Source organism: Chamaea fasciata, unplaced genomic scaffold, assembly GCF_029207755.1.
Source record: "Chamaea fasciata isolate MVZ Bird 193981 ecotype frontalis unplaced genomic scaffold, bChaFas1.0.hap1 SCAF_2, whole genome shotgun sequence".
Taxonomy (NCBI): Eukaryota; Metazoa; Chordata; class Aves; order Passeriformes; family Sylviidae; genus Chamaea; species Chamaea fasciata.
Window position 1 is genome coordinate 30,123,649 of NW_027094087.1, and position 11,088 is coordinate 30,134,736.

The 11,088-nt window shown below is 47.0% G+C and overlaps 1 protein-coding gene across 1 annotated transcript in view; it reads left to right on the forward strand.

Moving 5' to 3' along the window:
• CAPN5 (calpain 5) overlaps positions 1-8,017 on the forward strand; it is a 52,546-nt gene extending 44,529 nt beyond the window's left edge. The window contains exons 9-13 of the mRNA XM_066175560.1: positions 105-227; positions 894-1,090; positions 1,534-1,655; positions 4,273-4,409; positions 4,729-8,017. Of these exons, the coding sequence (XP_066031657.1) occupies positions 105-227; positions 894-1,090; positions 1,534-1,655; positions 4,273-4,409; positions 4,729-4,911 (762 nt within the window). The 3' untranslated portion in view covers positions 4,912-8,017. The remainder of the gene's footprint in view (positions 1-104; positions 228-893; positions 1,091-1,533; positions 1,656-4,272; positions 4,410-4,728) is intronic.
• Positions 8,018-11,088: the final 3,071 nt, after the last annotated feature.

Consider the following 11,088-nt stretch of genomic DNA (forward strand, 5'->3'; position numbering starts at 1 on the left):
GGATTGGGAGAAGCTGATGTTAGATCTGTTAAATCCACCCCCACCCATGCCCAGGGATCCTGTATTAATAAATATCTCCCTTACTTTCTTCTCTTTGCTTCTAGTATGTGTTTGATGTGAAGAAGGCAGAAGATGAAGTGCTGATCTCCATCCAGCAGAAGCCCAAAAGGACCAGTCGCAAAGAGGGCAAAGGAGAGAACTTGGCCATAGGATTTGATATCCATAAGGTAAGCTGAGGTTCCTGCATGTTGGCCTGAATGCCACTGGAAATTTGTTGGTTGTGGAGTGATACATCAGTCCTGCATGACCATATTGTTCATTTAAGCATTATCTGGGTGCTTCCGGGGTGCCATCAGCACAGCCATCAGCCCTCCTCTAGAGAGGAAGAGGGATATCAAAGGGGACAGCATGGACAACAGGTTGCTGTGGATGCCCCATCCCTGGAAATGTACAAGGCCAGGCTGGATGTGACTTTGAGTAAGCTGTTGTAGTGGGAGGTGTCCCTGCCCATGACAGGGGATTGAAACCAGATGACCTTGAAGGTCCAGCTGGAACCATCCTATGATTCTGTGCAGTTCTTGCTGAAAGGAATGATTAGTCCTTTCTCTCCAAATGTTGAAATCTGTTAGACTAATCCTTATGTGTTGTTTTCTGGGTCCACAGCGTTAAGCTGGGATGCAAGAGATGAGTCCCTGAGTCAAAAGAGTTGGGAAAGCCACATCTACACTTGCTTTCCACCCAGCACAGTTGGGACCGTTTTGCTCGTTCTCCTGACTCCAGGTCTCCTGGCACTGTGGACTCAGTCCTTGCAGTCTTTTCCTCCCCATGATGGATACCAGTACCTTTTCAGTCAGTGGCAATCCACTGACCATCCCGCTGTGGTCTCTGCCCAGGTGGAGTTGAACAGGAATTACCGGATGCACACCCTGCAGCAGAAGGTGGCCAGCTCCATCTACATCAACTCCCGCAGCGTCTTCCTGAGGACAGACCTGAAGGAAGGCCGCTATGTCATCATCCCCACCACTTTTGACCCTGGTCAGGAAGGCGAGTTCCTCCTCAGGATTTTCACAGATGTGCCTTCAGATTGCCGGTAAGGAGCACAAGCAGGGATGGGGAGGAATTGGCTCTTCAGAGACAGCCCTGTGCTTTTAATTTATGGTTTTCCTGAAGGGTCATAGCCTTGCCTGCAGCTGCTCTTTGGCTTTCTGTTAAGTGTGGTCAAGAGACAGGACATCTTTACAGGTCTCTCCACAGAAATGCAGAGAAGCTCCCACTCTGCTTCAAAGCACGATATGGGAGAGCATCCCAAACCCAGGCTGAGGAGACTGGAGTGGGGAACAGAGTCTGACAGTGGATGATGTATAGTCATGAAATCACAGAATATCCTGAGTTGGAAGGAACCCACAAAGATCATCCAAAGATCATTGAGTCCAACTCTTAAATGAATGGCCTGTACAGTCCTTCATCGTGCCGGAGCAAACTCTTTGGGATAAGACTGGGCACCTCTCAAAGGCCACGTGTTTTTCCTTGCAGAGAGCTGACACTGGACGAGCCACCACACACCTGCTGGAGTGGGATGTGTGGCTACCCACAGGTAGTATCCCAGATCCATGTCCTTGCTGCAGCTGGGCTCAAGAATCAGGACTCCCAAGGAGGTACTGGTCTTCCTCTGCCTGTTGTCTCGCCCCAGAGGAGTTGGGAGGTGGTTTATGAAGTGGGACATAGCTGGAATTTATATCCTCAGATATTTTTTTCAGTGAACATGCTTGATTCAGACACCAGAGAAGGAGAACGAAACTCACTTCTTGCAGTGGACATGATCTGGGAGCTGTTATACTTAGGCTGTGTTATATGAGGCCCCCCCAAAATTTCCCCAAAGTCCTTAGGGGAGGTCCTGTAACAACCCAAGCTTTCCTCCCCGGTATAAGCAGCTGTAAAAGTCAGGAATTATATTTAAAGACTTTTTAGTAAGGACAGAGAAAGAGCCTAATGTGTGGTATTCATCACTGAGGCTGGATAAATGTCCTATCAGCAGCGGGTATGCCAAATTCAGCTCACTTTGGGATGGTGTGGATCTAGATCAATTCTGACATCCATCACTTTTCCTGCATGGAAGGCAGCAGGACCATAAATCCCCATGCCCTGCAGCCACGCAGAGGCTCATGGCAAGAGCCCCATGTTCTGTCTGCCTCTGGACCAAGAAACACAGTGGTAGTGATGGCTTGTACTAGGAGATTGCTAAAGTTGGGGTGAGCGGTCTAGAGGTTGCTCTATAGATCTAGGATTAGAGAACCAAATATCTTTCCACCATGGAAATAGACCAGATCCTTGCCTTTCTCCCCCATTCCTGAGTCAAGGATGTGTGGTAATTGTGGCAAGATTTAGCCAAACACTTTCAAGCTGAGTTTAAAATATAAAATTTGAAAAATTAAAAAATCTAAATAAAACCCAATTAATACTTTAAGTACTTTTTTTTACACCCAGTAGCTATTATCAGGGCTGCCTATCACTATATCCCTGAAAGTAACAAGCAGGATCTTTTCTAAGCAAGGACTAGTCAAGTGTGCTTATTTATTATATGCCACAAGGGGAGTTCTTTTATCCTATCTGGTGTTTGAGGGGGAAATTTAACCCTAGGGAGGTGGTTTTTAGTTGTGTTCACAACAAATCAGTGCACTTTTAGCAATGCAGGGAAATCTGTAGCCAAAGGTCTCTGAACTGTTCACAGAAACAAGGAGGTTTATCTTTCCTTCAGACAAAAAGATGTGGATTCTGGAGTCATAAAACATTTTTTCCACAAAAACCCCTTGGGAACTGCTTTCTTCCAGCTGTTCTCCAGTTGTTCAGCTCCCACCACCATCAGTGTGTTCGGTGTTTTCCAATGCAGTGGCATGTCTCACACATCCCAGGCCAGGCCTTATACGCTACTTTGGAAATAGTGATTTGCAGATAGGAATTTGGTTCTGGCTGATGGAATCTGAGGATTTAATGGGACATCCCAAAAGACAAGGTAATCTGAAAAAACAGCTGTGAAATCCAGCAGCTGTGTCTCACCAGGGGAGCCAAGTCCTTGCAAACAGAAAAATAGTAAAGAGGTGGTCTGGCAATTAAAATCTCTGGCCTTCAGTAGGGGCTTACTTGTTCTTCCTCATTTCCACATTTCCGGTGGACAAGAAAAATCATCCAACTGGCCTGTGTTTCCATCACAGCCACTGAAGTTCATGGTAAGAAAATGCATTCTGGCAGTTAAATTTCAATAGCAATAGCTCTTTTTCTACTGAAATTCTCAAAACAAGCACTTGTTTGGCAAGATGAAAGTATTCACTAATGAGGGACTCTTTCCTTCTCCTGGAAGCTCAAGTCCCCTCCAGCTGTGGGCTGGTAGCATGTGAAGTTGGTAACTTTATCTTCCATCTGCTATTTCTTTGTGTGAGCCTCTTTCTCTTCTCCATGGTTTTATTTCTGCCTGCCTCTAGGAGAGCAAATGCTGAAAGGAGGGTTGACTAGGATGGTGTCCTCCATGGAACATTTACTGCAATGGTCAGAAGGGTTTGGGGTGATGAAGGAGTGTTCCTGTAGAATATGGGGATGAGAGGCAGCCCTTCCATAGAATCATAGAATTGTTTCTGTTGGAAAAGCCTTGTAAGATCATCGAGTCCAACCCTTAACTCAGCACTGCCACTACTAAATCATGTTCCCAAGTGCCACATCTACACATCTTTTAATTTCCTCCAGGGATGGTGACTGTACCACTGCTCTGGGCAGCCTGTTCCAGTGCTTGATAACCCTTTTGATGAATTAGTTTTTCCTAATATCCAGTCTAAACCTCCTATGGTGCAATTTGAGGCCCTTTCTTCTCATCCTGTTACTTGTTTCCTGGGAGAAGAGACCAACGTCCACCTCATTATATCCTCCATTCCGGGAGTTGTAGAGAGGGATAAGGTCCCCCCCAGGCCTCTTTTTCTCCAGGCTGAGTTCCCCCAGCTCCTTCAGCCTGCTCCTTATCAGATTTGTGCTCCGTCCAGTCCCTTCCCCAGCTTCATAGCTGTCCATCAGCACGTGCTGCCCAGAAAAAATGTCACCTAATAGAATTAAGCCTGAGCCAAACAGCTGAGCTCCATGGACATCATCTGGGGTGTGACAAACCCTTTGGCAGATATCCATCTCCTCTGGTGGGATATAGAGGCAAAGTACTGCATGACACCCCTGGAAAAGGACTCTAAGGAATTACAGAAGCTACAACAAAGAAAAAATTCCCTTTTCTCTCCTCAGGAGCTGACCCTTATGTGATCATCAAGTGCGAAGGGCAAAAGGTTCGCTCTCCGGTGAAGAAGAACACAGTGTCACCAGAATTCGATGTCAAAGGGCTCTTCTACCGCAAGAAGCCAGGACAGCCCATCATTGTTCAGGTACGTGGCAGGCAAGCAGTGGGCTGAGGGATGGATACCCTCTCTCACTTGGACCCCCTGCCCTCTCCTCACACTGTCCACAGCAGATCTGTTCCCCAAGCTGAGCATCATTAGTTAATGCAGTTCAGTCTCTCACCACCATGGTGACATCTGGTAAAGGCATGTCCTTCCCCCCTCTCACTACCTCAGTGATACCCCCACACCTCACCATCTCCCTGGCTTCAGCTCAGGGCATGTTCCCAGTGTCCCCTTCACTCTAGTTCATGAAGGGTGGCTACATACCTGAAGGAGCTGCCCTCATCCATGTTTGTTTCCACAGATATGGAACCACAACTTGATAAGTGACGAGTTCTTGGGCCAAGTGGTGCTGACGGGGGATCCCAGCGACCGGCAGTCAGTGCACACGCTGCACCTCCAGGACAAGGGGAACAGGAGGTCAAACGACCTCCCTGGAACCATTGCTGTGAAGCTGCTCAGCAGTAACATCCTCACTAATGTCTGAGTACTCAAGGATGACTCTTCTGGTGCCACATATGTGAATATAAACATCCACACATACATATATATAGAGAGACACACAGAGCCTACCTACCATCTGCAAAGTGTATATGAACCATGCATGCATTCCACTCTAAGAAGCCAATCTTGTGTTTCCAGCGTTAAAAAATGGTGCCTTTTTTTGGGGAACCGCAATGATCCTTCTGCTGGCGTCCTCTGAAGCCCCCCCTGGCTGCCACGTGTGCTGTGGGACCGCTGTGAGCACGCTGTGTGTTCTGACAGCCAGAGCACGATGCCCTGGGGCTGTTTGTTTACACGGGCTGGCACACACTCGTGCCACCACGCACACGTGTGGCCACCGCGGTCCCACCAGCTGCTTCAGTGCATCTTCAGTGTGTCTGCTTGGGTTAAGAGTAGTGTGCATGGAGTTGTCTCCCTCGAAATTGCCATGTAACTGCTTATCTGTGGAGGCACCACAGCAAAGGAGAAGTGGAAAAACAGATCGGGGCCTGTTGGAGGATTTTTGGGTATGAGTTTGCGTACTGCAACTGCAAGGAAAACGCACCAAGGCAGCCCAAATCCACAGGGGCAACAAGACCAAAGGCTCCATGATTTTGGGGACTAGCTGTCTCCACCCAGGTCTTGTTCAACCCCATGCAACTCTGAAGTATAAAAAGATGTCAACAGCTGTGGTGGGATAACTGTTCTCTGGGGCCAAATTTCTGAATCGGTCTGGACCCAGCTCCTGTGGGTGCCTCCTGAACTCCCGTGGTGCCTGCTGTCTCCGTGTCTCCATGCTGTCCCCATCCCAAGAGCTCACCCCAGGAGCTGGGGTGGGTTGTCTGCTGGGGAAGTTCAGTGTTTAGGTAAGAGAAGATTTGTTCCTCTGAAGGCCAAAGTGTCAAGTTGAAGGGATGGGGAGCTTCACTCCATGGGCTTCATCTGTACTGCTGCCTACAGTGCATCATTTCTCAGTGCCTCGCTGTCTCAAGTTCTTTTTAAAAATAGTGGGATTTTAGCTTGTACTAGAGGAGCACTGCTCCCAGTGCAGCCTGAAAATGCTGGGAATATTTAATTCATACCATTGTCCATCTCTCACCTTTAATTTCTGGTCTCCTCTCTGTCATGGAGGATGAGTTGCACAGTCCTAGAGCATCCTTGGGGACATGTCTAGGGCTACAGTCTGCTCCTGATTTCCATGAAAACTGGGTTAATCTTCCTTATTCCACTGGGTGGCAGAATCTGGCTTCTTACAAACCATCCCAGATAAACCAAACAACAACCCATTGTCTGGCCTTTCGGCAGCTGACTAGGACAAGTTTCAAACCATTTTTTTCCTCCTGTTGTTTGGGGTTTTTTATTCATGTGCCTTTATAGTGGTGCAAGTTAAGGGATTTTTCTGCCAGATTTTCCAAGCAAATGTTTTGCAGTCACCTGCATGCAAGTGGAAATTATTGCATATGATAAAATCTTTGAATCTTGGGAAATTTTGATCAGAGCAGAGTCCTTTTCCTGCAACAAAAGTGAACAGGAAAGCCTTCTTTTGCTGTAGCAAAGGGTTTCTCCTTGTTCTACTAAATACCCATGTTTGTCCTGCAAGTCTGTTCGGGTTTTTTTAAAGTCCCTAAAGATCTGCTAAGTCTGAAACATGGTAAAGTGTTCCACAAAGTACCTGCTAGCTCAGTTCTTGGTGCAACCAGAAGGAGGCAGTGCAACTGCATTGATTTTTGCGGGCTGCTTTTCCCCTTTCCTCATCTTCACAGTCCTGCAGTTATGAGTTTGCTTTTTTTTACCAAATTTGCTTATGTTCTTAGGTCTTGTTTTTCAGGACTTAAGGGCAAGCAGCTGTCCCCATGATGCTCTTTCCAGATCTCAATTACTCCTGGTTTGCACTGAGTATCCTTCAACTCCAGGAGCCATCACTGGGACCAAGTTTGTTTCAGTGTCTTGCAGAATTGACTTAAATGCTCCTAGTTAGGTAAAGCAACTTTTTGCTCCCAAGGTCAAAGCAAATCCTTGAATTTAGGAAGACCAATTCAGAGATATTTTTATTTTATCCTAGTTTTGTTTATGAGACTCATCACTGAAAATAAATGGAAGCAGGATTGTGGGGTTAGAAGGTATGATTTGGGTCTTAGGAGAAGATCTCACAGGCTTATGTTCAGAGTGATATGTGAGAGGGATGCCCAAAGATACCTTACCTGGCAGGGGGATGAGCTGTTTGGCATTCCAGGAACATGACAAGAGCTTTGCACCATCATCAGCAGGTGGAGGTGTCCAGCCTGCCTGCATTAGCCCTATTTTCTCGGGAAATCAGGCTATGGATAGCTTCAGCAAAGAAGAGCCATTTCTCCAGGAGTGCCCTGCCATGTGCCAAATGGCACCGTGATCCCCAAGGAGCAGTGCCAAAGCTCACCAAGGAGTTGTGGTGCCCTGGTACCCAAGAGCAGCCTCCTTCCTCCCTAAAGAGAATCAAGCCATAAAGAGAGGAAAGGCAGCTTTTTAATAGCTTCTTAAAAAAAAAAAAACCACTCTATATCAGGACCAAATTGTCTTAATTTCAGTAATATTTGTCCTTTTTTTTAAAGAAAAAAAGGAAAGTTTTGGAAAATTTAAAGCAGAAGCCTTCTTCCCCTACATTTCCAATGGAAGAACAAAAATTACCTTTCTTACTCTTCTTTTTCTTTTATTTGTAGAGCAGATGAGGGAGGGGAGTTATTGAAATGCCATTCCTATTGTTGATGCCTTTTCTCACTGAATGAACAGAAATATTCAAGGGGGTTGGGGTTGATTTTCTTTTTTTTTGAGAGGAGGGCAGGTCTGAAAAGCACTTTCCAGTCCCTCATGAATGGGGTAGGACACATATCTGATTTATTTCACATTTCTTTTGTTGATCATTTCAATGGTTGCAAGCAGCCTGGCATTACACTCTGTGGAATCCATTTCTTTTTGACATCTGCCTATTAAAACAGGCTGTGACTTGTCTTCATCTCCAAAGGCACTGACGTGTCGTGCTGCACAAGATCAGAGAGTGGTCAAAACAGAAAGCCAATACTGTACAGCTGTAAACCTCCTATAAATAAATAAATAAATTGTGTATATTTTATTCAGACTCCTTGCCTTTGAACTGCTGTGTTCTTCCAGAGTGCTTTTGATGGGCACAAGGTGGCTCTGCAGAGCCTTTTGAATTTGTTAGATTCACCAAACTCCATTCAAATTATTTTCTCTGTAGACTTTGAGACTGAGGCAAGGTGATCTGCATGAGTCTTTCACACAAGGTTACACTCATATTCACTGAGAAAATCCACGGTGGGAATGGATAACCTCCTCTGACTATAAACCTTTGCATCCTATGCCCCAGACTCACCACAGTGCAGGGAACTTGTTTTCTTCAGCCTCACCTGACTTGGAAAAGAGCTCTGTAGATTGCTGAAAAAATAAAAGGGGTGGGGGGAGAGTTTATGGGCAAAGTAGAAGAAGGAAGTGGATTTTGGATGGCTTTTCCTCAGAAAACAAACCTGCACAATGCACATGGAGAGCATTTGGAAAGCCTGGCCCTGCCCATGGGAATCTCCAGTCTTGCTGCTGTAACACACGGACCCAAAGCTTTGGTACTGGGATCTTGTTCCATCTCAGCGTCCCTCCACCAGCTGCCCGTGCTCAAAGGCTTTTCAGCATGAAGGAGCTGTGTGCTTCTGCAGCCCACCCTTAAGAGCCTGGAGCATACATCTGGAAAAAGCCCTTTTATTGTGGCATGGAAGTATCTTCCCAGACTCTTCAGCTCCTGGGATCATCCTCTGGGACAAAATGTGTCACTAAATAATACACAGAGAATGAGCATCCTGCTCCTCTGCCTCCAACACTGAAACAGCTTGCAAGAACCTTTCTTAGGGGGACAGGCTTACAAACACCTCAATCCCCCACACATCCTGATCCTCTCCTGGAGGACGTCCTGAGCAGTAGGCCTGGCTGGGCACCTGTGGGGCTGTGATGCTTGATGCTGGACATAGCACAGGAGCTCTGGTGTAAACCAGATGGCTTTACTGAGTCTGGCTTTGTGCACATGCTAAAAAAAAAGGTCGATGCAAGCCTGGATAAGCCACAGACCATCATGTAGGCATGGAAGTTTTGCTTTCCCACCAACATCCACTTCTTGATTTTGCTGGTACTGGGGCAGTGGGCTTAAGAGTGTAGGTTGCTTTGCAGCACTGCCTGTGTCTGCTGGTGGTGCACACCAGCATGGAGTTTGGGGTGCTGGAATTGGTGTGGGACCTCAGCATCTCAGTGGGGAGATGTGCAGAGACTGTGCATGTTTGGAAACCAGCAGCAAGTAATAGAGTAGTGCACAGCTCCAGCCAGGATCCAGCCCAGGCTCACCAAGGGTCCTGCAGCATCTCCTCATCCCTCCAGCATGGTCATTTGCCAGGGATTTCTGCTCGCAACACTAGTTTCCTATAGTTTCATTTTAGTTTTCAAAGGGGACTTTTTTAAGGACTTTTTGTAAGGGCATGTTTTGATAGAACAAGTGGCTTTACAATGGCTTTAAAGTGAAAGAGGGTGAGGTTAGGTGAGATATCTGGAAGAAATTCTTTATTGTGAGCCTGGCGAGACACTGGCACAGGTTGGCCAGAGCTGTGAATGTGATGTCCCACCCCTGGAAGTGTCCAAGGCCAGTCTGGATGGGGCTCTGAGCAACCTGGCGTAGTGGAAGGTGTCCCTGCCCATGGCAGGGGGCTGGAACTAGATGATCTTTAAGGTTCCTTCCAACACAGATAGTTCTGTGATTCTATGATTCTACAGTTCTATGATTCCATGATTCTGTTATAAATTGGTAGTTAAGGTTCTGCCTTTGGCCTGAAAGAACATCTTCACGGTGGAACAGACATCCATCCTATGGTTGATAGTTGGTGCTGAAGTATTTCTTCTTGTACCTGGATCCCCTATAGCCATGATCTTCCTACCTTAAGGCTGTATATATTTCCTGCCATATAGACCTCCTGCCACTCAAAAGGATGAGGGATTTCCAGCAGGAAGGAATGCAGAGGTAGAACGGCCTTCAGCAATGGGATAGGTTCATTGCCTGACCCTCAGAAGTGTTCAGGTGCTGCCGCATCCTCGGCCAATAGCCCAGGTTAACAGCCAAGGATTGGTCATTGGAGTCTGTTCTGTGCAGCTGTCTGAAGGCTCCTTGCACTCTCCAAATCCCACCTCCAAACCCAGTGGTGCAGTCAGGAAGCATGTCCAGCCCTGTGTTCCTGCAGAGCCTCCCTCGCTGCCTTCCCACACAGGCGTAGGCCCTGTCGGACACAAGGCAAGGCTGCCCAAGCCGTTCCAAGCACATCAGAAAGCAGTCCAGAGCAGAGCCCAGACACAGGCAGAATCTGCCCTCACATCCACACCAACTATATTGACATGGTGAGGAGGGTTTGAGTGATGCTGGGCATGGCCCCAGGTGGTCACAAATCATCTCTCCTGAGCTTAAAGTCAGCTGAAACTGTTCATGGCTGAGGGCTGGGCATCACCAGGGCATTTCTGTGGGATAGGGAAGGGACCAGGTAACTGTCACTTCTGCATTTTGAGCAGAGTTCCTGGTTAGCTTTGAAGCAAGGAGGCTCCCTTTCATTGCTCCTTACTTCTGCAGTATCACCAAAAAACTGCATTCAGTTGGGTCCTGAGAAAGATTTCCAGCACTTTCATTCCAAAGTGGAGCTTAGAAACAACTTTCATGATAACATTGCAAATAAAAAGGTGTATTTTTCACCTTTCACTAGCTAAAATGACAAGCTTTATACCGAAGTCAGAAATTTCAGTGGCACTTCATGGCACAATTAAAATCCAACCCCCACCTTTCTCAGCAGGAAGGAAAAAAGACACTAGCCCAGATTTGGGAAGGGAGGCACCAGGTCAGAGTTAAGCTTCTAGGCAAACCCTCAGCTCTGAGTTTCCTGGTCCTCAAGTGTTTTCCTGTCCCAGTTTTCACATTTACAAGTGCACAAGGCTGGCGCATTCAAACAAGGACACCTGTCAGCTCCTGGCCTCACCCCACAGGACCTCAGTCCCATCCCTAGCACAGCCCAGAGACCTCTTTGCATGGGGCAGGAGGACCTTTCCAGCCACACTTTTTTCCCAGGGATCCATCAGGATTCCCACAAAGAAGACTTGAAACTGCAGCTAAACCCAT